General features: G+C 33.8%; 2 protein-coding genes across 2 annotated transcripts in view; one reads left to right on the top strand and one right to left on the bottom strand.

Moving 5' to 3' along the window:
- The window catches only part of LOC106111068, a 71,133-nt gene extending 55,078 nt beyond the window's left edge, over window positions 1-16,055 (bottom strand). The window contains exon 1 of the mRNA XM_013293040.1: window positions 15,651-16,055. Coding sequence (XP_013148494.1) covers window positions 15,651-15,843 — 193 coding nt within the window. The 5' untranslated portion in view covers window positions 15,844-16,055. The remainder of the gene's footprint in view (window positions 1-15,650) is intronic.
- A 474-nt stretch (window positions 16,056-16,529) lies between these two features.
- Window positions 16,530-21,454, top strand: LOC106111306 (RIB43A-like with coiled-coils protein 2). The gene is made up of 9 exons (XM_013293334.1): window positions 16,530-16,652; window positions 16,894-17,034; window positions 17,578-17,738; window positions 17,945-18,080; window positions 18,795-18,899; window positions 19,398-19,537; window positions 20,570-20,657; window positions 20,726-20,832; window positions 21,160-21,454. Exons 1-9 carry the CDS (start codon window positions 16,530-16,532, stop codon window positions 21,299-21,301), a joined length of 1,143 nt encoding a protein of 380 aa, XP_013148788.1. The 3' UTR covers window positions 21,302-21,454.
- The last annotated feature ends 93 nt before the right edge of the window (window positions 21,455-21,547 follow it).

Below are 21,547 nucleotides of genomic sequence, written 5' to 3'. Positions count from 1 at the left end.
TTTTTTACATTTGTTAAGCTAGCGCTTGACCACGATCCCACTTGAAGGAAGTGACGATGCAGTCAAAAGATGGTATTAGTTAACTATGTGTTATAATAGAGTAAACGTATACGCACCGGGTCAGATTAGTCCATCAATGAAGCGCCAATAGCCTAATGGTTAGGGGTACGGATTTCCCATTACGTGGTCGAGGGTTAAAACTATTCGAATATTGTCGTAAACTCTAGCTAGAACTTAGTTGGATTGGTTGAAGTAACATTAGTAAATTAACATAATAACAAAATACTAATACTTTAATGTGTAACTGGTTCTAACTGAAAGTTTTCTTGTGTTGTCATGGTCAGTTCATAGAAGTTTACACTGAAGGGTGTGATCCTACTATAAATTATGAGTGAGCAGCTGTTGTTCAAATCTGAATACACATCTGTGAATTTTGTAACTTTATCTTGTCCAAGCTACATATCATTACCGGTTAAGTTGTACTCATATCGAGTACACGTTCACTTAAATTACACATGTGGAAATCATCATAAGTTAGATACATTTAGAATGTTATGTGCTATGGTTTGCTAAGAGAGGGAGACACCTTTGACTAAACTATCGCACGAATGTGCGAATGTCGTTTATTTCGTAGCCCATTCAACTAAGTAGTTGTGCCCACCTCCATATAAGTTCATAGGCATCAAAGGTGTGCGCACGACCTAACGGCAATTTTCTTTCAACTAAGTTCGTAAATTTAAACTTACGTCAATAAAAAAATATAAATGCGAAAGTTTAGATGGATGTTTGTTAGAAGGTATCGTCGGAACAACTCAATGGATCTCGATGAAATTTACCCCCAGGTCTGGAAGAACCTATAGTCTACTTACTATATTTTTTTAATCAAGCGCGGACGTAATCACGGGAGACAGCTAGTATTGCTATAAAGATCGGTGCCTCGTTGCCTATATTATTTTGGACTTGAAATGAGATTGAGACTACGGTCAATTTATGGCAGTTTTTTTGAAGTGTTTTGTATGGGTCTACTTTTTGTTAATAATGTGGTTTATTTATTAACATAATAGCATTATTTGCAGTATCTATCGACTGACCCGTGGCCCTCGATTCAAAAGAAACACAATACAAATGATTAGTTTATATTCAACAATAACTATTGTATTCGTTTCGTGTTATTGTGAAGAGACGAGCATTTATAATGTCCTTCAGTTTTCCTTATCACGATTATAAAACAGCGGTAAAATTATGTTTGCATACTTATTGAATAACCATTTTAACTTAAAATAATACGCAATAAATTAACTAATGTAAATTGACGAGAGGTTAAACGCAAAAATGGCATAATTACGTGTCGTATGATTAATTCGTGGGCGAACGGATTCACGGGCGATAGTTAGTTCCTACGAAATAATAGTGGGTGCCTTCAAGAGCAGGGTGAATTGGTATTTATTGAGTTAGCGCGCATCTATCCTTCCGCCACGTCTTCACTTAGCTTAGGTAGAATCGTGATTAAGAGCTGGTTTAATTATGTTAAAAAAAATTACATCTACTTCAATTACTTGTTGATCGTTAACGAATTGTGACAGGCATCACTAAATTCAAAGATGGCGGCTCATTAATAATACTTCGTCGGGTTCAACAAACTGTAGGCGTCATACAGTCTGTAGAGTACAGTCGTCAGCACTATTAATAAGTTCAGCCTTTTTTGCTGACTACAAAAAAACTATATCGTATACAACATGACTTGCCTAAGTCCGAGGTTAATAAACCTAACCCTAGTGTTGGGCGTTCCGGTTATCAAATGGATTTAATGGTTTCAATTGTTCGGTTATTTGGTATCCTGTACTGAGTTAAGGTCATTTTTTATTGGTTCCTTGATTAGAACTATAGCTAGTTTTTTAATACTGCTTTAATTAATCTATACTAGTATTTTAAGATGAAAGGTTTTAAAAATTCTTATACTATTAAAAAACTACGTTACTATTAAGTGACATGTGCTATGTTAATAATTTTTAGTTTCACGAGGACGAAGTCGCGAGCAATAGCTAGTAATATATTAAGGTTGCTATGCATTTTACAAATACATTAATAACATATCAGTATCAGCATAAAATCTCTGCACAGTCTTTTCTTAAACACATTTAATATTTATTTTTTTAATATTTGTAAGCATATTTAGTTAAAAGAAAATCAATTTCAAAATGACAGAGAAGTATTCGCTCGGTCATTATAAATTAAAACAGATAATAAACAAGAGCACTTTAATAAAATCCAATCAGTCATTTTTATCTGCGACACCGAATAAAATTGTTCACACACATGTCTTTTCTGGCTTGAAGCCACATGTATGTCATTTCTTAAAAAAATATTTAACTCATCATAGATTAGTAATGATAATAACCGCTTGGGATTAATTAGTAGTTTTTATATGATTTTTTTTTATACTTATTTTCTAATTAGAGACTTAGGTACTAGCTGTTCCCGTGTGGCTTCATCCGCATAAAATTAGAAAAACTTTATTTTATTATTTAAATTTGTCAAATTCTCTATTGCAAATGTCCAAATTACTGTTAACACAATAACCTTGCTTCCTTAATGTTGGCAGCTTGTTTATCTTAATAAATAAAAAATAAAATAAAAATAAAAAATAGCCTAAAGCGTATTGTCAGTGTAGGGCTTTTTATTGGAGAAAGAATTATTCAAAAATATACTGTAACTGCTGACATCCTACGTCACAAAGTAGTGTGTTTTTATGCTTTATTACATTAGTAAAGAAGTATAGATAGATTCAGTAATGAGAAAACGTTTCCTCTGATATTGTCTTTTTGCGATTTTGTAGCTGATATAGTAAGTTTTGTCCTCCCTGATCCAAATCTTACAAGGTTTAAAAAAAGAACCAATATGTTTAATAACACTGGCCAGAAACATGCTAATTACGTTAAACATGTAATTTAAAAATAAAAAACCAGTCGTCAACCTTTTGTCCCACATAATAAATCATGAAATACGATTACCGCTTTACTTCAAACAGAAAGTAAAAAGGTGTTAATTGCGAACATTTTAATGTAATTGCCAACAATTTGTATACGGAATTGTAGCTAACTTATTTAGGTCAGTTTAATCTATACTATTATAATAAAGCGTAAACACACACTTCTTTGTTGCCTAAGATGTCAGTAATTACAGCATATTTTTGAATAATTCTTTTTTTAATAAAACGCCCTACACTTCAGTCACGCTTTAGGCTACATATCTTCACGCCATTAAACTTAGGGGGTAAATATTTTGGATAAAAACCCCAATGTGGGAAAGAGACCATAAGTTGCTGCCAACATCAAGGAAGCAAGGTTGCCATAGTAAGGTTATTGATATTTTGACATTTGCAATTGACAATTTGACACATGTAAACAATACAATAATTTTATGCTGATGCAATTGCACGGGAACAGCTAGTTTGTCTATATAAATTATGCATTAAAAACATATATTTTTAGAGCGGGCGCATGACTAATCTATCGCACAACAGTTGTGCGATTGTCGATTGTTTCGCAGCAAATTCAACTCTTTAGTTGCACATCTAAAAATCGAGTAGTGTATATGCTCCATATAAGTTCATAGGAATGAAAGCAAGACGTAACAGTTGTGCGATAGTTTAGTCAAAGGTGTACGCATACTCTTATACTAGAATCCGTCATCTCTTGTATACGTTTAAAAGCCTACAATATTGCGGGACATATTAGTTACCTTCCCCCGTCAAAATCTGCCCAGCCGTTTCGGAGATTATCTTTAACAAACGCTGTCTTGTGAACAGACAGACAGGCAAAAATCATATGTTTGTACTTAATTTTTGTTTTTTCTGATATTATATTAAATCTGTCCACTTTATAAGGGTCTATCACACACACTTTTAAGGACCTTAGATAATAACGTGAACAAGCTGGATTGTTCGACCTGAATCAATTTCAATAGAATTGTTTATTTATTTTAAGTGTAAAGTCCTCTTTATCTCGGTTAACAATAATTATAAAATTGGTGCCAATAAAATGTTTTGTTTTAATATTTTCACAACATCCTTATTTAATAAACCGCATGAGTTACGGGTAATTACGCATTACGAACTGACAACTTTGTTTTTTTTTTATTAATATAATATTTGTACTGAAAAAAATACTTGAACTAATACAGTACTGTATTCTTTACTTAAGGTTCAAAGAATCCACTTAAATTCGATTAAAGTACTTATAATTTGTGCAGTTAATTAAAACACTCTTAGCTTATGCAGCTAACAGGGTCACATAAACTGGAGTGACTGTAGTTCCTCATTATAGTTTGACCTCAGAAAAACTTACGTACATTTCAAATGCGCTCAAACAGCATTGATGCAGTACTAGTGATGTCTAACAGTCGATTGTTATCGACATTGCTATCGATAAAGTAAAATTAAATAGTGCTATTTTTACTTACGACCGGATAGCGAAACGATACGATACGTATCAGAGTCTTAACTAGTAAAGCCACGCTTAAACTCCCAAAGTTTATTGATTTTTGACATATATCAGATTATAAGTGGCACTTACGAAGCTTAAGATTCGTTTCAGTACTCAGCCGTTTGTCTTAAAAAAATCATAATACATTTTACATTTACTTATAACTAAATAACGTTATACCGTAGCATAATAAGTTTTAAAGCCAGACGATTTAGAACAAACTAAACTGCGTCCGATTTCACTTGTACAAGTTAACTTACGACTAAAATTACTTGAAATTTTAGTACTATTAATAAGATAGTTGTACAAAGTCTTGTTGTCCATTATATGCTTCCACCGAGGGGCTCGAAGCCTATACAAGTTAGGGGTGGCAACTGTTAAATAAATATTAAAATGATAATTAGAACATCCCTACTCACTTCAGTCGGCATTGAGTCATATATATGGCTGTTTTCGCGATCGCTTCGTGCCGTGTCACAAACACTATCGACTTTCCTGGTACGTGCATTCTATATGCGATATTACGGCCTTTGACTGGCTCCATCAAAGTGCTCTTATTATTTTCAATTTTTTATACAAGTTCGTGTGGCTGACATAAAATGCTACTTGCGTTGTGTACTACGAGTTTCAAAGAATGTTCGCGTTTATTCACCTAGTGCTGGGATACTGAAGTTTTTATTCATTTAATAATTACCGAGCGATTTGTGTTATGTTGTTTCAACAGATTAAAACTCAAATTATATACTTCGGAAACACATTTCATGTAGGTATTGAACCAAAAATACTATTGAATGGGCAATCGTAGCTTGGCAACCGCCTCTAAATCCGTCAAAAAACACTAGAAAAGTACGGATATAACTATTTCATTACTTTACACACTATGAACATTATTTTTTGATAAATAAATCTGTATTACTGACCCGGCTTTTATTAGATAGACATAACAATAATTGTGTTCATGCATTATTTGACACAAAAAATGTTTCTCAACCATAATAAATCCTCTATAAATAAATCAAGACATTTCACGTGCAGTCTTCAACCAAAACTATTACGAATAATGAAAAATAATGAAAACAAATGAACATCAATTAACATCTCAATAGAGACGTTAGCGACAGCAATTACTGAATACATGTGGAATACATTAAGAGCGGGCACCTTTGACGAAACTATCGCACAACTGTTTAGTCGCGCTTTGATTCCTATGAGCTTACAAGCAGGTTCCGCCATACTCGATATTTAGTTGTGCAAATAAACAGTTGAATGGGCTGCGAAATAATCGACAATCGCACACCAGTTGTGCGATAGTTTAGTCAAAAGTGTGCGCTCGCTCTTAACATGAGTTGTGTGGAAAACATTTTATGCCACAGTCAAGGTCATTGGCAGTTAACCTGCGTTGCTTCTAAAACGCTATTAAAATACTAAAGAAATCTAGATATTTTATTAAAAAGCAAACAGAAACGATCTATTAAAACTAGCTCATGCATAAGTGGGCTCCAAAGTAAGCAATTGGAATCCATAAAAACTGTTTTGTACTATGACGTCACACACTTGGCAACGCCTTGTGGACAGCTTTTTTATGAAAATTGCTCGTGTTCGGACCAAAAACACAGACTGACTTGTCATAGCACATGGGTTATAAAACTAACATTGTCTTTTCTAAATTCTCAAGATTACAAGTAAATTAAATAATATCAAATATCACCTTACCAATTAGAGAACTATTTAAGATGCATTTTATTTACCTGCAAAGAAAAACATAATAAAACTCGGATATTAAGTTGAGAACAAAATCACTTAATAAATCGATCACCTGGTTTAAGAACGTAACAAAATATACTAAACTGTGTTTCCTTCGTTTCACTAGTAGATGAGATATACAACGTTTTTAGTCAAAGACATAAGACGTATTTAAGATAGTAAAGTATTATAAAAGTAAACAAATTTTATCTTTATGTCAGAGAGTCATTGATCAACTGAGCATTCCCGATAAGAAACATTAATTGAATAACATCCAAAAATAAACGAAGACTTACGCAACAACGCATTGTAGCGAAGTTTTTGGTTAACAAATGGATTGACAATTCAACTACTTCAGATATGATTTTAGATATCAAAATAAACTTAAGGCTTTATTGTCTGTGTCTACGTTGAATAGTTTTCTATACATAATGTATATACATTTGTGTAATCGATGACTTTTGTAGACGATTTATACTAATATTACAAAGAGGAAAGATTTGTAAATTTGCATGTATTGAAATAACACAAAAACTACTGGGCCGATTTTAATAATTCTTTCATCGTTAGAAAGGTAATTTATCTGTGAGTAATATTTTATGTTTTCACTAGCTTTTGCCCGCGATTCCGTTCGCGTAGAATTAAAAACAAAAGTGTAAGCCTATTGTTCTTGTTCACTATCCTCTACATGTATGCCAAATTTGATCCGTTTTCAGTTTAGGCTATAAAGTCTAACAAATAAACATCCAGGACTGTTATAATTTTATGTGCGGTTCACACTTGGCCAGTACAATTGGTCAGTATAGCTCAATAACTGGACTGTCAATCAACTGGGACATTGTGAACGCCAACTGGCGCAAGTTAGTCCATACAATGTCTTACCAAACTGTACTGGCCAAGTGTGAACCGGGTATAGGGCTATATACAAATGTGTCGACAGTTAAATGTTACATAAATGGTTTCCCAGCTACATTTAACCATTCGTTAGTGTTTAATTCGATAACTTCTTGAAATTCGTTTTCGAACTATGTACTTTACTCCATTAAAACTTAAGTCAACCTAATGAATAGATAATGGTGAAATGGTAACTTCAGAAACCCAGCAAAAGATACTTATTATGTTGATTATTGTGTTCAGAAAGTCTGATTTATCCTTGAATTTCGATAGACTTGATTCTGTTTTACTTGTTACCATGTCAGCAAGTCGCCTTGGCGGTTGTAAGGTCGGCAGATAACGCACACGCTATTTTATTGTTGCTACTATCGCAAAATGACATCTCTGAACTTTGTACCATTTACGAGACTAACGACCAAATACTGAAACGTAATCTTAAATACATCACTTCGTACTACTCGTTAAAAGAATTTGAAGTTTTACCATAACCCTATAAGACGCTGTTACATAGTTGAATGTCGCTTTACTATAGTTATCGGACTCAGAAACGCTATATAGCTACACTCTTTTAGTTGCCACACTCAGAGTGTAACTGTTAGAAAATATTTAAAAAAAGTTATTCTTGTAATTTAAGTTTAAAAAAGAAACAGAAGGTTTTACAACGAGGAATATATAATTGGGCAAATCAAACGAGAAATGAGTAAAGGTGTTTTTTTTTTTCTAGATTATACCACAATATAATATTATTTGTATAATAAAGTAACTATTATAGTTACACAGTTAGTTGTAGTTACTATATTTTTATAATTCACTAGTATTCGTATATTTCAATGTACGAAATCCAATTAATATAACCCGGACCAAGGTAACTTGTACACAATTGATACGCAGGAGGAATGTTGCCAAACGCGCTATTGTTTCTAATCCAGGAAATCGAAACAATAACTTCCCACTGGTAACTTTATAGCACAGGCAATGAGCCAAAATTTGAAAGTTTAACGAGCAAGAACGTACTGACTTGGCTTATTCACCTACATTGCCATTTACAGACGACTTAAAGCAGACAACCGACAAGCTATTATAAAAATGCTATTTTACATTATACTAGCTGTTGCTCGCGACTTCGACCGAAAAATATTATAAAATATAGCATTTATTACTCACAGAGAAATTACCTTTCTAATGGTGAAAGAATGTTTAAAATCTGCCCCGTAGTTTTTGAGTTATTTCAATACATAAATACAAATCTTTTCTCTTCATTATATTAGTACAGATAAGAGTATATAATTATATTTATTAAAAAAAACAGTCATCAAAATTTAACATGCTCTTCGTTGTAAAGCTAATTTCTTGAATAGTGAAGGTTCTATCGTAAAAGATTATCGAATCAATGTTTAATAACCTTGACCATAATCCATAGTAGGGTCAAGGTCATTTGTCAATTTAGGTCATCTTATCTTACTAAAATTATAAATGCAAAAGTTTAGATGGATGGATGGATGTTCGTTAGAGTTTGTAGCCTAAACTGCTGAACGAATCTCGATAAAATGTGGCATAGATATAAACATAGTATGGAAGAACACATAGGCACATACTCACTATTGTTTTTTTTACTCCACGCCGACGGAGTCGCGGGCAAAAGCATATAATAAATAAGAAAAATAGTAGAAGAGTACGGCTTTGATATGTAATTCTTAATTAACAATGAAGACGATGTTAAGCAAACGGCATTTCAAACAGCAGTATACAGATACAGAACACGAGCCAACGTTATTAACAAGGTATAAAACAAAGCTGTGTAAACGTGTTACATGTATTAGTTATATATGAATAGCAAATTAACAACTCTCAATGCTGCCGAGGTTTGTCCTGTCACGTACACAGCGATTTTTACATAAATTATAACAAATCATTTAGATACAGAATAATCTTATTTATCATAACAAAACATTTAACAGCTGACTTTCATTTAGAGATTTGCTAAAACTAATCTATATGATATCTATACTATTACAATAAAGCGTAAACACATACTACTTTGTGGTGTAAGATGTCAGCAATCACAGCATATTTTTCTAATTATTTCTTTAATAAATATCCCTTCACTTACGTCACGTTTAGGCTGTAATTTTTGCGCTATTAGACTTAGAGGGTAAATAGATTGGATAAAAAAACCTAATGTGGAAAAGGGACCAAAAGCCACAAACTGCCAACATCAAGGAAGTAAGATTGCAATGCTTTATCATCGTGCCATGTCATTTTGACAATTGGAATTTGACATATGTAAACAATGAAATAAATTTTCATAATTTCATGCAAGTGAAGCCGTACGGGAACAGCTGGTTCGTTAATATAGTTAATAATGTGTATGTATATCAGAGGAAGTTTGAAAGTAGCGCCAGTGGTTAGGAAATTAAGAAGCAAAAGGGTAGCGTGGTATGGACATATGCGACGAGACGATGGGGATATAAACCAGAAAGTGTCAATTGAATGGATGGCTACAAAGGTAGAGGAAGACAGAAGAAAGTATAGATGGACTGTGTGAAAAAGGGAGTGGAATCAGATGTGACGGCTGTTAGAAATGAAAGAGCAGCAAATACTATGCCGACCCTCCGTAGGGATAAGGGCAAGTTGATGATGTAGTTACTAAAAATAATTAAGAAGCAATGGTCGGTATATTTATTTAAACCTGTTGTTATTATTACGACTTGCTATATTTATCGATGACCTAATTTAAAACAGTTTAGTCAAACATAGATAATTGGCGCGGCGATAAATCATTTGCAAACATTTAACCTTAACCTATCATTTTAACCGCTGCCGTCGCTCAGTGCACATGACATTCCCATTTGGAACGTTTGACGAGTGACGTCATCGGATAGGGTACGAGAGGTTATAACAGGTTAAAGATGTATACAGTACTGTAACATTGCACATAAGTCTTATAAGAACATGTTCCTCCGTGTAGTATTTGGACACGTGTCATACCGATATGACGCAGGGAATTTTTGGCGCCAGATGTAGAGCACCGGCTTCGAATTATCAATGTTCAGATGCCAAGATCATCAAATTAGGTTCACTGTTGTTCAAAGAAAGCGATGACAACTTCTATCATTCTATTCTCGTTCCAACTGTAAGACATGGGTCGACGCGAACATAACTTTTAACTCAAGACTTGCTATAGATAACGAGTTTAGTTAGACATGCACTTTTATATTGAAAACTATTATTATACCGTATTTAGTATATTCTTTCGAATGTTCGGTCTATAAGTGTTTTATTTGAAACTCTACCTTATCGTACTTCTTACTAATATTATACTCGAAAATATGAAAGTTTAGATGGATGGATGGACGTAGAGGATAGTCTGGAAGAACACATAGGCTACTCACTTTCTTTTTTTTAATTCCACGCGGACGGAGTCGCGGGCGAAAGCTAATGTATGTATAATTATGACCAACTTTTATACAATTAGTTGTTGCTATTTTTATCTCAATCAAAACGTTTTAAATGTCATTTGAATGGAATAATAAATATTGTTACAATAAAACGCTATCTAGTGCTTCAGTAATTGGTCCGCTGTTCCGCAAAGCGACAGATTCATTGACTATTTGTTCTAGAACATGCTTCTATGAGTCAGCGATAAGTACTAGTTAAGTGCGTCTATTGTTATTCACATATGATAATTTTAATTACTATTATACAACTATTATACAACTGTCTGTTATTAACTATACTTGTCTATATCTATACTATTATAATAAAGCGTAAACACACACTTCTTTGTTGCCTAAGATGTGCAATTACAGCATATTTTTGAATAATTCTTACTTAAATAAAAAGCCCTACATTTACGTCGCGCTTTAGTCTATATATTTTCACGCTATTAAACTTGGAGTAAATAAATTGGATAAAAACCCTAATGTGGGAAAGAGATCATAAGTTGCTGACAAACCATTGCAATCTTACTTCCTTGATGGAAGTAAGATTGCAATGGTTTGTCATCATGTCATGTCATTTTGACATTTGACAAATGTAAACAACAAAATAAAGTTTTTATAATTTCATGCGAATGAAGCCGCACGGGAACAGCTAGTTATTTAATAAAACATTAGGTAGGATGAGATAAGTGTGAGAATAAAATTCATTCTTAATTACTCAATAGCATGCGAAACAGTAATACATATAAAGAAAAGAAGAAGCATATAGAAATGTTCTACTGGCACATATAAAAAGGGAAAAGTGCAGTAACTAATAAAACATCCTTGAGTAAATAGGTCGACACAAGGTCAGACTCATACAAAGGGTTGTTTTGTATGCTAATCTTCCATTTTACTGAACAATCCAAGTATTTGCGACGCAATTCCTTCATATCCTCAACTCAAATGCATTAATACATGAGCGTGTTTGTATTGTAATGGGACACCGCACTTCCTACGAGGTTACCTCGTTAGTTAACACGTTTGTATTGTTAATAAACTTGTAGTTACATAACAGGAAACGTACTCAACATTATCAGGATAAACTTTGCACTTTAAAATATTCATATTATTTACCCTTGGACAAAACTTTCTGATTGTGGTATAAATATGGATTACGGATTCTTAAGTTATTTTTTTTGTATAACATAAGGCAAAAGAGCAAGCGGCCACCAGAATCCACCGAAATGGAAAGCGACCGCTACCCATAAACATCCCCAATTACAGATGCGTTACCTACCCTAGATTGATGAAGGATGAGACGCACATAAACAGGACTATTCCTCTTCCTATGGCTCTCCTCCACCGTCAAATCCACTTTTCCTTTCCATCCTCTCCTCTAAAGAAAAGTATGAATAGGGAAAGGGACTAAAATTAGGCCTCCGCCACCACACTCATCAGACAAAACGCGCAATTACTTCCACTTCACGTCTGTTTTCTGTGTAGTCGTGGTATTACACCGGGCGAGCCGGCCCTACAGTGCGAAGATGTTAAAGCAGGCTCTACCACTGTTAATTTATTCAAAAGGCATAAATTCGACGTTCTTAGAGCGCGCACACCTTTAAATAAACTACAACAGTTTACTCGCACTTTGATTTCTATTATTATATGAAGGTGCGCACACTACTCGATTTTTACTTTTGCATTTAAATAGTTGAATGGGCTGCGAAACAATCGACAATCGCATAACAGTTGAGCTATAGTTTAGTCAAAGATGTGCGTCCGCTCTTGAGATAAACATTGGTGATTGCACATTTCTACAAAAGATTTGTGTAAACTGGGGCAACGTGGTAAACCTAGTCACCCCCTCACATAGAGTTGCCTTAAACCTCTCGGTATGGACGTATATGAGCTGAGGACTATATGTTCAATCTTCATGTTTTAAATGCCGATATGTGCGTTGCAACACGATGTCTTCCTTCACCGTAAGAACATCGGGTAAATTATGTTCATATGAAATTCGAAAATAACATTGGTACGTGGCGGGATTCGTACCCAAGAACTGCTCACAAGTCATGTGCTTGAACCACTGAACCACAGACGCTCTTTTACCATACAAGTATACAACAATAAAGCACAAATTTAAATACAAGAGGAAAAAAGTCAAAAAGCACAAAAGATTCGTGCTCCGGCCACTTTTTGCCGCCCCCGGGCGTCCTTCGGAACTTGTTTTAAGTTTTTGTGGTCGCATACTGCCTTTCACCCATACTTTCCTCGAAGAAATTTTAAACGAAAAAATTGTAATGTAACGGTATACAGGTTCATAGCATGGAATTTTTCCGTTGGATGATGAAAAAATGTTTACAGTTATTATATTGAAGTCTAACTACAGTGCAAATATTTTTATTGCCTTTCTATTTATTCCGATTCTAATTGAAATGTAAAAAAACACGGGTATTATCAACACTCACGAACATACTCTTGATTGCTATCGGGTTGCTATCTTTAAGAGAAACCCTGCCTTTCGGTGGGAAGACAGTGTGATGTGGGGTTTGACCCCTTAAAACCTTTGTACCCAAGCTCGAGTGCGAATGGGGTTCCGGGATCTCCGCAAAAACGCACCTGAACCTGCATTTCAGAGACTAGAAAATATTCGCTATCACAAATAGGATTAGGACATCATGTCTAAATTAAAGCCTAAAAGATTTAACTTATCTAAATATATTGTTTTACCTATTTATATCCAATTGCTTTAACAAATACAATCGATTAATAAAACAATGTGCGCGGTATATTTTTTCTATACATCGTAATCGATTATGCCAAATCGATTTCAAGGACAAAGCCGGCACTACACTATATAGTAAATTATGCTAGTTTCACACAACAGTACGGTATGACGTAGTACTTACGACTGAAACAGAACAGAGTAAAAAGTAAATTTCAGCTTCTTTCTGTAAAGTTAAAAGTCCATGCATATTTATCTCTTCAGTTAGTAAATAACTAGCTTTCGCCCCTGACCCTGTCTGCGTGGAATTAAAAAAAAAACAAAAGTAAGTAGCCTATGTGTTCTTCCAGACTATCCTCTACATCCATACCAAGTTTCATCGAAATCCGTTCATTCGTTTAGGCTACAAACTAACAAACATCCATCCATCCATCTAAACTTTCGCATTTATAATATTAATATGATTAAATTTTTTTGTCATGTGTTGCTTTTTACAGTTTTGGGCTGTAGTGCTCTGCTGTATGACACTGTTCTACCCTTGTGTGAACAGTGTCTATTTTCGCTTCGCATTGCTCTACAAATACACTTGACAAATAGCACGGTCAGGCGATGCGTGATAACATATGAAAATATTAACTTTAGGGTTAAAAAACTTCCTAGTAGATTATTTCTTATACTTCAATTTATAGATAAACTAGCTTTCGCCCGCGACTCCGTCCGCGTGGAATTTAAACAAATAAAAACAAAAGAGAGTGGCCTATGTGTTCTTCCAGACTATCCTCTGCGTCTATGCCAAATTTCATCGAAATCCATTCAGCCGTTTAGGCTACAAACTCTATCAAACAAACAACCATCCATCTAAACTTTCGCATTTATAATATTAGTATGAAGTATGATTAGTATGATTATGTTCTTCTAAATTATTCCATAATATAAACCACTAAAACGAAAACTTTTTTTTAGAAAGCCTAACGCAACAAACATACTATTTCGAAACCATTTTATAACAAAACATCAAATGTTATTTAAGCAGGTCATTGGTCACAATGTTTACAAAAACAACACGAACAAATTATTTAGAATTGATTATTTTCAACAATTTTGTTTTGTGAACAATACGCTTGTTTTCGTGCGATAACATACACGTAATTCACACATGCTAATAGAACGGAAGTAATACATCAATAATAGCAACGATAACATCTTATACAATCTTACTAATATTATAAACTAGCTGTCACCCGCGACTCCGTTCGCGTGGAATAAAAAAAAACAAAAGTAAGTAGCCTATATGTTCTTTCAGACTATCCTCTACATCTATATCAAATTTCATCGAAATCCGTTCAGCCGTTTAGGCTACAAACTCTAACAAACATCCATCCATCTAAACTTTCGCATTTATAATATTAGTATGAAATATGAAGTATGATGAGAAACTTTGGATGGATGTTTGTTAGAGTTTGTAGCCTAAACGGCTTAACGAATCTCGATGTAATTCGGCATAGATGTAGTCTGGAAGAACACTTAACTTAGTTTTATTTTTTACAATACCACGCGGAAGGAGTCGCGGGCGAAAGCTAGTAACACAAAGTCTCCCTTCAAAGTATTTTCCTCACAATTGTGCATCACCAAATGTTTTACAAACAACACGGTTATATTTAAGAGTTTAGGGATGTCTGGTTAACCAACGCATCGTCTATTTCTACCCCATAGATGTAGGCAACATTTTTACAATCAATTTATGGAAGAAACACGCACTATCGTTTTTAAATCTTAAGGAGGGTCATTTATTTTAAGATTCATATTGTCATTGGAGATTTGTGCGTATTTCGATAGATAGAGAATAAGATAAAATTCTTATATGCAATTATATTATTATAATTATAGGAAAATTATTACGTCTTATAAGCATCTAGTAAACTAGATGGATAGTGGAATTCTTCCGCCTAACGCAAATTTCCTTCAAGGTCAGTGACTCATAAAACTCAGTTTGAAGACTGCCGAAATTGGGAATTCTAAAATTATTCATTTAATAACATTAATTTATTTAATGTCACTCGTTTTTTTATTTTAATCTGTATTCTTTTTTTTCCGTTTTAATTTTCTTTACATAAGATTACAAATATCCGTTCTAAATGAAAAATAAGTGATAAAAACTACGTAATTATTTTTAAATTAAATGTACGAGCGTTTATTTTTAAAAACATTTATTAAGTTCACGGAACTGCGAGTAGTAATTTATAAAATTAGCATTTGTAAATATTTCGAGATTGCCAGAATATATTTTTAATTTATTAACAACGTTGAAACAATGTTGAATTTTTAAAACATGTTTTCTATTTTCTAATAACAATTTTCACAGTAAGAGAAAATAATATTTACCTTTTCTACGACCGAAGGGTCCGCAGAATGAATTTCCTTTGCCAATTATGTTGTCATCGATGTATCTGATCAGCTTCCCGACGTCCTCGGACCTGTGGCCACGGGACACATTCCCCCATCTCGAAGGCAAATCTTCTTGCATGGATTCCGATTTACCTTTTGTACCTCTTGATTTTTTTAAAACACTAGTCATATTACATATCACATCACAAAAGAAATAATCGCGAATAAATCTCACTAATGCAGCAAACACTTTTTTGTTGTATTATTTGCGAATTGCAGGATAAAATATAAAAGTTAAAGGAATTGTTTTGGTTATTTTTTTACGCGGGCTCACGCGAACGTAGAACGCGTCGTCACAAGGTCAACTCGCGATACAAGTGAAGCGCGCGAGGTTACGCTTCGTGAACGCTCACTCAGTGGAATCGCCGTAGTAGGCGCACATTACCGCATTCTACGGTGTTGCCATATGATACGCTTTCGTACCATTTTGGTAGAAATTATTAAATATTTTTACAATTTGTGAATATTTTTTTTTTATGTTGAATGACTAAAATGGTGAATAATAACAAAATACTTACATACAATACATTTTACTCTACCAGGAAATTTTCTTTATGGTATTATTTTTTTCTGTACAATCAGCTTTCTCTGACAATTAACTAGATAACGTATTTTTCCTATTCGATGATTTACTTACCGTTTAAAAAAAATACTATTCTACGTTCAAGACACGAAACAGTATGGAATTATAATAGTTATTTTTTAAATGAAAGATATGACAACATAGACATATTGTTGCTCTGGCAACGGTCGTTGTTTGTTCTATAATATTTTATTTCTTATTCCTTCGGTGTTTTTCGAAAGTAATTTATCAAGATGATGAAGCTACAGATAGCTAACGATCGAGATAGAAAAGAAGCTCAGAATAGAGAACGGCGACGCCAATGCGAGCTTGAAAGAAGATCTAGAATTTTTAATGCCAGAAACAGGAAAATTGGCGTAAGTACCCACTTCCTTATTTTCTTTTACTGACGCTGTTTAACATTTTTAATTTTTAGACTAAATTATGCTAACTACACAAGTTAAGGAATAATTTGTTTTCTTAATATCATGAAAGAGAGTCAAAAGCTAGATTCCAAAAATATTTCATAAGTGTCACCTTAAGTTTTCTTACAATTTTCTTACAAATTAGTTTTTTATTACACTATTATAATATTGCAAATAAAAATTTTGTTTAAAGATCGATGTCCGTTTCCTGGAGCGTCAGGTCGAGGAGAAGAGAGCGGAAAGAGATGAGCAAGAAAGGAAGAACCTCGCGTTTGCACAGCAGATGATTAAGGACAGCAACCTCGCTGTCGTTCTAGAAGCAAGAGAACGAGAGGTATGCAGCATTAACTTCTTCAACAGCATAATTCCTACTGGACCTTATTACTAAAGTTTTTTTTTTAAGTAAAGACAAATATTTACATTTGAATACAATATCTAGACGAGATTCAGACAAAATTGATATAACTGCAAAAGTATTTGAAACAGATTAAAACGTTTTACCTTTTAAATATTAATTTATTCGTAACTGTCTCTACACGTCAGCAAAGTAGGCAAGGTAATACAAAAGTGGTTTATATTGCCTTCAATTATGTTCAATTTTCCAACCTAAGATCGGCGCTATATCTCCATATACCTACGTGTTGAGGGGTTCACCGGTAAAGGTAGATCTAGAAAGGGATGGATTGATTACGTGAAAGGTGAATCAAAAAGGGAGAGACTGAGATGACAGATGATAGAGTTATTTGAAGGATGAAAACCCGATGAACCCCTACGGGAGTAGAGTAAGATAGGAGAGATGATTATGTCGTTGAAAACTAAAGCTAAATAGTAACTGGATTGACGGATTTGCGGTTTGTAATAACAATGTATTATTCAGGAGCGTCGTCGTATCGGCTTGGAGATTAATGAATACAGATATAGATACCAAAGACCTGAGGATCGCCGGGAATATGACTTGAACGATCCTGAAGTATTGAAGAAGCAGCTGCCTCCGCGAGCCTCTGATGACAACCCCGTCGGCTTGTCCAGTGCACAGAAGTAAGAGTTCTATTTTATCAAAACAGATACAAATTAAAATATTCCTTTCTACTGATACTGGCAACACTGGTTTTGTAAATTCCCACAATCATAGTTAACTTAAATTTTTAACGACAAATTAATCTACCTTCTTCCATCGACGCTAGTGAAATTGAATTTGAAATTGATATTTTTCACATGAAAATTGAAATTGTCTATAATTCTAGGTTTGAAGGTGAAGATCTCAACTATGAGGAACGTAAGAAGATAATGGCAGAACAGAAGAATGCGTGGCTCGAACAGCAGGTGCAGGAGAGGAAGGCCGCTGAAGAGGAACGGAAGAAAGCGGAGGAAGCATATATGGTAACACTGTCTTACTTTACTATATACTAAAATTATAAAGAGGATAGATTTGTATTTTTGTATGTATTGGAATAATTCAAAAACTATTGGGCCAACTAAACAAATTCTTTAACCATTAAAAAGCTACAATATCACATAAGCTGTTTTTTTTTTTCAATTTAACGTGGAGATAGTTGTGAGCAACAGCCAGTTTAAGATATGCATAGATGTTTTCTTACGAAAAAATAAACGGATCTCGCCGAAATTTAACACAGATGTAGAATATAATCTGGAAGAACACATAGGATACCAATTACGTTTTTTAAAGACTTGGTCTTGTTTCCGATCGAAAAGATTCTAGAGTATTTATTATTGAGAGATTTATTATTTAATATGCAATAGTTCTTGAGCAGTATCCGGGTTAATCTGTGGGTGTTACTGTCTCAAGCGATACCTTCCTTTTGTGACGAAGCCCTGTGCGGTTGCGTTTCCTCAATTCATTGGAATAAATCAATCATCATAAATCGACCGCTTCCTTTGGCGTAATGCAATCGTTTTCTTTAAGTATGTAATGGAGTTTTTATATGGTCTAAAGATACATAACTTGTTTTTTTATTTTGTTTTTATAATCTTCAATTTATGTAATTATATGTACTTAGTAATCCAATTCAAATCATAGATTTTTTCAGATATGTATTGCCTTAAGTAATTTAAATTTTATTTACTAAATCATAGATGGCGATAAAATCGCGTGACGCTCGAGCGAGTGAATTGGACCAGCTGGAACGAGAATGTAGATACCGACTGGGACAGGCCAATCTGCGCTATAATGAAGCTTTAGTAAGTAAAAGAACAACACTATTTCTTTACAATTAAATCACTTTATCAATATAAAATTAGACATGGGTACCTCAACTAACATTGATGAGCTGTAGATCAGCTTACGGTTCACATGTGTGAATCAGATCAATAAATCGACTCGCAGCTCAGTTAAATTTGTAACTGCATAGAGTAATGATTTGCGTTTTGAGCTGCGACTCACATAGTTATATTACATCGTGGTCAGCTATGAGCTACCAATTTAGTTGTTGGAACTCAACAATTCACGTATGTGACCTGCACATTAAAACCAGCTCAGAGCTGATTTAACATTTCTAATGTTAATAGTTACGGCGCCTGTGTATAGTCTAGCAGCAATTATTTCTAAAGTGATTATTTGTGACATTTTTTTTGACACAATCCAGCTAACCTAGATTTATCCTTTAAGGTGTAACTTCCGAGTCATTACTACTTCGTAAATTATTATGTATTTATATGTTGATGTTTTTTGTATCATAGGCAGCTGAACGTAAGCAAATCAAGCAGATATTGAAGGAACAAGAGGAGGCGGATAATACCGCGGAGATGTACAACAATCTGACATCTGACATGCTCACTGAGAACCCAGATGTCGCTAAGAGCGCCCTCGGAAAGAATAGGTGATATTTTGTCATTTTACTAACAACTTATTACAAAACCACACACACAGAGACTCTTATGCAACTTCAGAATGAAAAATGAACTACTAGGTGCATTTTTACTACTAAGTGAATATAAGATACTAGCTGTCCCCATGCGGCTTCATCCGCATGAAATTATAAAAACTTTATTTTTGACGTTATGTCGTATATGTGACATTCTCAATTGTAAAGATCAAAATTCAAATGCAAAAATGACGACGATGGCAATTTTACTTCCTCGATGTTGGCAACCCGTAGCTTATGGTCCCTTTCCCACATGAATATTCTTGTTCAATTTATTTACCCCCTAAGTTTAAGGGGGTGAAAATATATGGCCTAAAGTATGTCGTAAATGTAGTGCTTTTTACTAAAGAAAGAATTATTCAAAAATATGCTGTGATTACTGACATCCTACGCCATAAAGTAGTGTGTGTTTACGCTTTATTATAATAGTATAGATAGATTGCGATAAACATTTGCTATGTAACGTGGTTCCTGATAAATGTACAAGGAACAAATGGGAGAAGTTGTGAGAACGTTTTACATCAGAAAAATTATTACTTATAATTATTGACCTTACTAAAATAGCAATACATTTCTGCATTAGTAAATGTTGAAACTATTTTAAAGTTGCTTTTGTAAGCGCGTAATATAGAAGTTAAGCGATGTAGAGGGCTTTAAAGTTAACAACGCTTCTGTTTCTAGAGCTTTTGACCTTTGAGCTTTGAAAGCTTTCGAACAATGTGCTGTTGAACTTTCGCAGCATCGCACTTTGTGATAATTACATCAAAACATAATAAAATTTTAAAATAATAATCTTAAATATGGCCTATAGAAATAGACAAAAATTGTCTGTTCTCCAAAAGTGAGACATTTTTTTTACTACATGTGTTTTGGGCAGGAAATTCAATGACACAATTTATTGGAACAAATAATATTGAAAATGTTTTAAACATAAGTTACGATTTAGTCGGTACTTTATTCGATTTTATAATAAAAAAAATCTTCCAGAGCTATCGGTTTCATGTACAAAGGCATGAACCAAGAGGAGTTAAAGAAGTTCTATGCTGCGCAGAAGGAACAAATGGCAGCCAATAAGGTTTGTTATTGCTTAATTGTGTTTTATATCTTGTTTTGATAACCTATTAAATCGAAATATTATTCCAGGCGAAGAGAGATGCTGCAGACAAAATGGAGGCGGAGTGGCAAGCTTTGTCTAAATCTATACAGCGGGAAGTCGCACGTCAGGATATACTGGATCAGAGACAAAGAAGGTATTATATAACCTCTAAATAATAATCATAACCTAAAAGTATTGTACACTAGCATTTGCCCGCGAAATCCGCGCGGAATTAAAAAGGACCTCAGCATATGTTCTTTCTTACTAAGTCAACATTTGTGCCAAATTTAATCTAAATCCTTTCAGCATTCTAGGCTCCAAACCCTAACAAACATCCATCAATACTTCCGCATTTATGTTAGTACTTCAAAGTATTATACATAACCTCAAAGTGTAACGTCTTTGTGTGTCTTGATTATTTCATTTGAGGTTAATTAATTTCACTTTAATTAGCGTTGCAACCATGTACATTTTTTTACAGGGAAATGGCTAAACAATTGATGGAAGAGAATCAATTATTGGCAATGCAGCAGAAAGAAAAGGAGAAATATTTCAAAGAAGTTGTGTACAACAATACCCCTACTGATGAATATTATTCTCAATTCAACACAACTACAAGATAAACCAAACGGTTTTGGAAGTTTTCAAAATGTCAAATTTGATTTTTAATTTGTAGTTGGCATAGCTTGTTAAATGTCAAAATTAATGACAAATTCTGGGTTGCCATTTAATTATGAAAGGCTTTTTGACTCAAAATAGAATTCAGTTTCATTCAACTTCTCGTTATTTATCTTAATATAATCTTAAAAAAAAATAAAACAAACATTCTTTGCTTACAAACTGTGGCTCATAATAAAAATTTGATATAT

Source organism: Papilio polytes, unplaced genomic scaffold (genome assembly GCF_000836215.1).
Source record: "Papilio polytes unplaced genomic scaffold, Ppol_1.0 DF824382.1, whole genome shotgun sequence".
In the NCBI taxonomy this organism is placed as follows: domain Eukaryota; kingdom Metazoa; phylum Arthropoda; class Insecta; order Lepidoptera; family Papilionidae; genus Papilio; species Papilio polytes.
This window is presented reverse-complemented; position numbering and strand designations above follow the sequence as displayed.

Bases quoted from the DNA above. Each gene is read 5' to 3' on its own strand.
- LOC106111306 (XM_013293334.1), top strand. From the start codon at position 16,530: ATGATGAAGCTACAGATAGCTAACGATCGAGATAGAAAAGAAGCTCAG. The intron at 20,658-20,725 runs GTTTGTTATTGC...ATATTATTCCAG, and splicing joins AACAAATGGCAGCCAATAAG to GCGAAGAGAGATGCTGCAGA. The intron at 20,833-21,159 runs GTATTATATAAC...ATTTTTTTACAG, and splicing joins CTGGATCAGAGACAAAGAAG to GGAAATGGCTAAACAATTGA.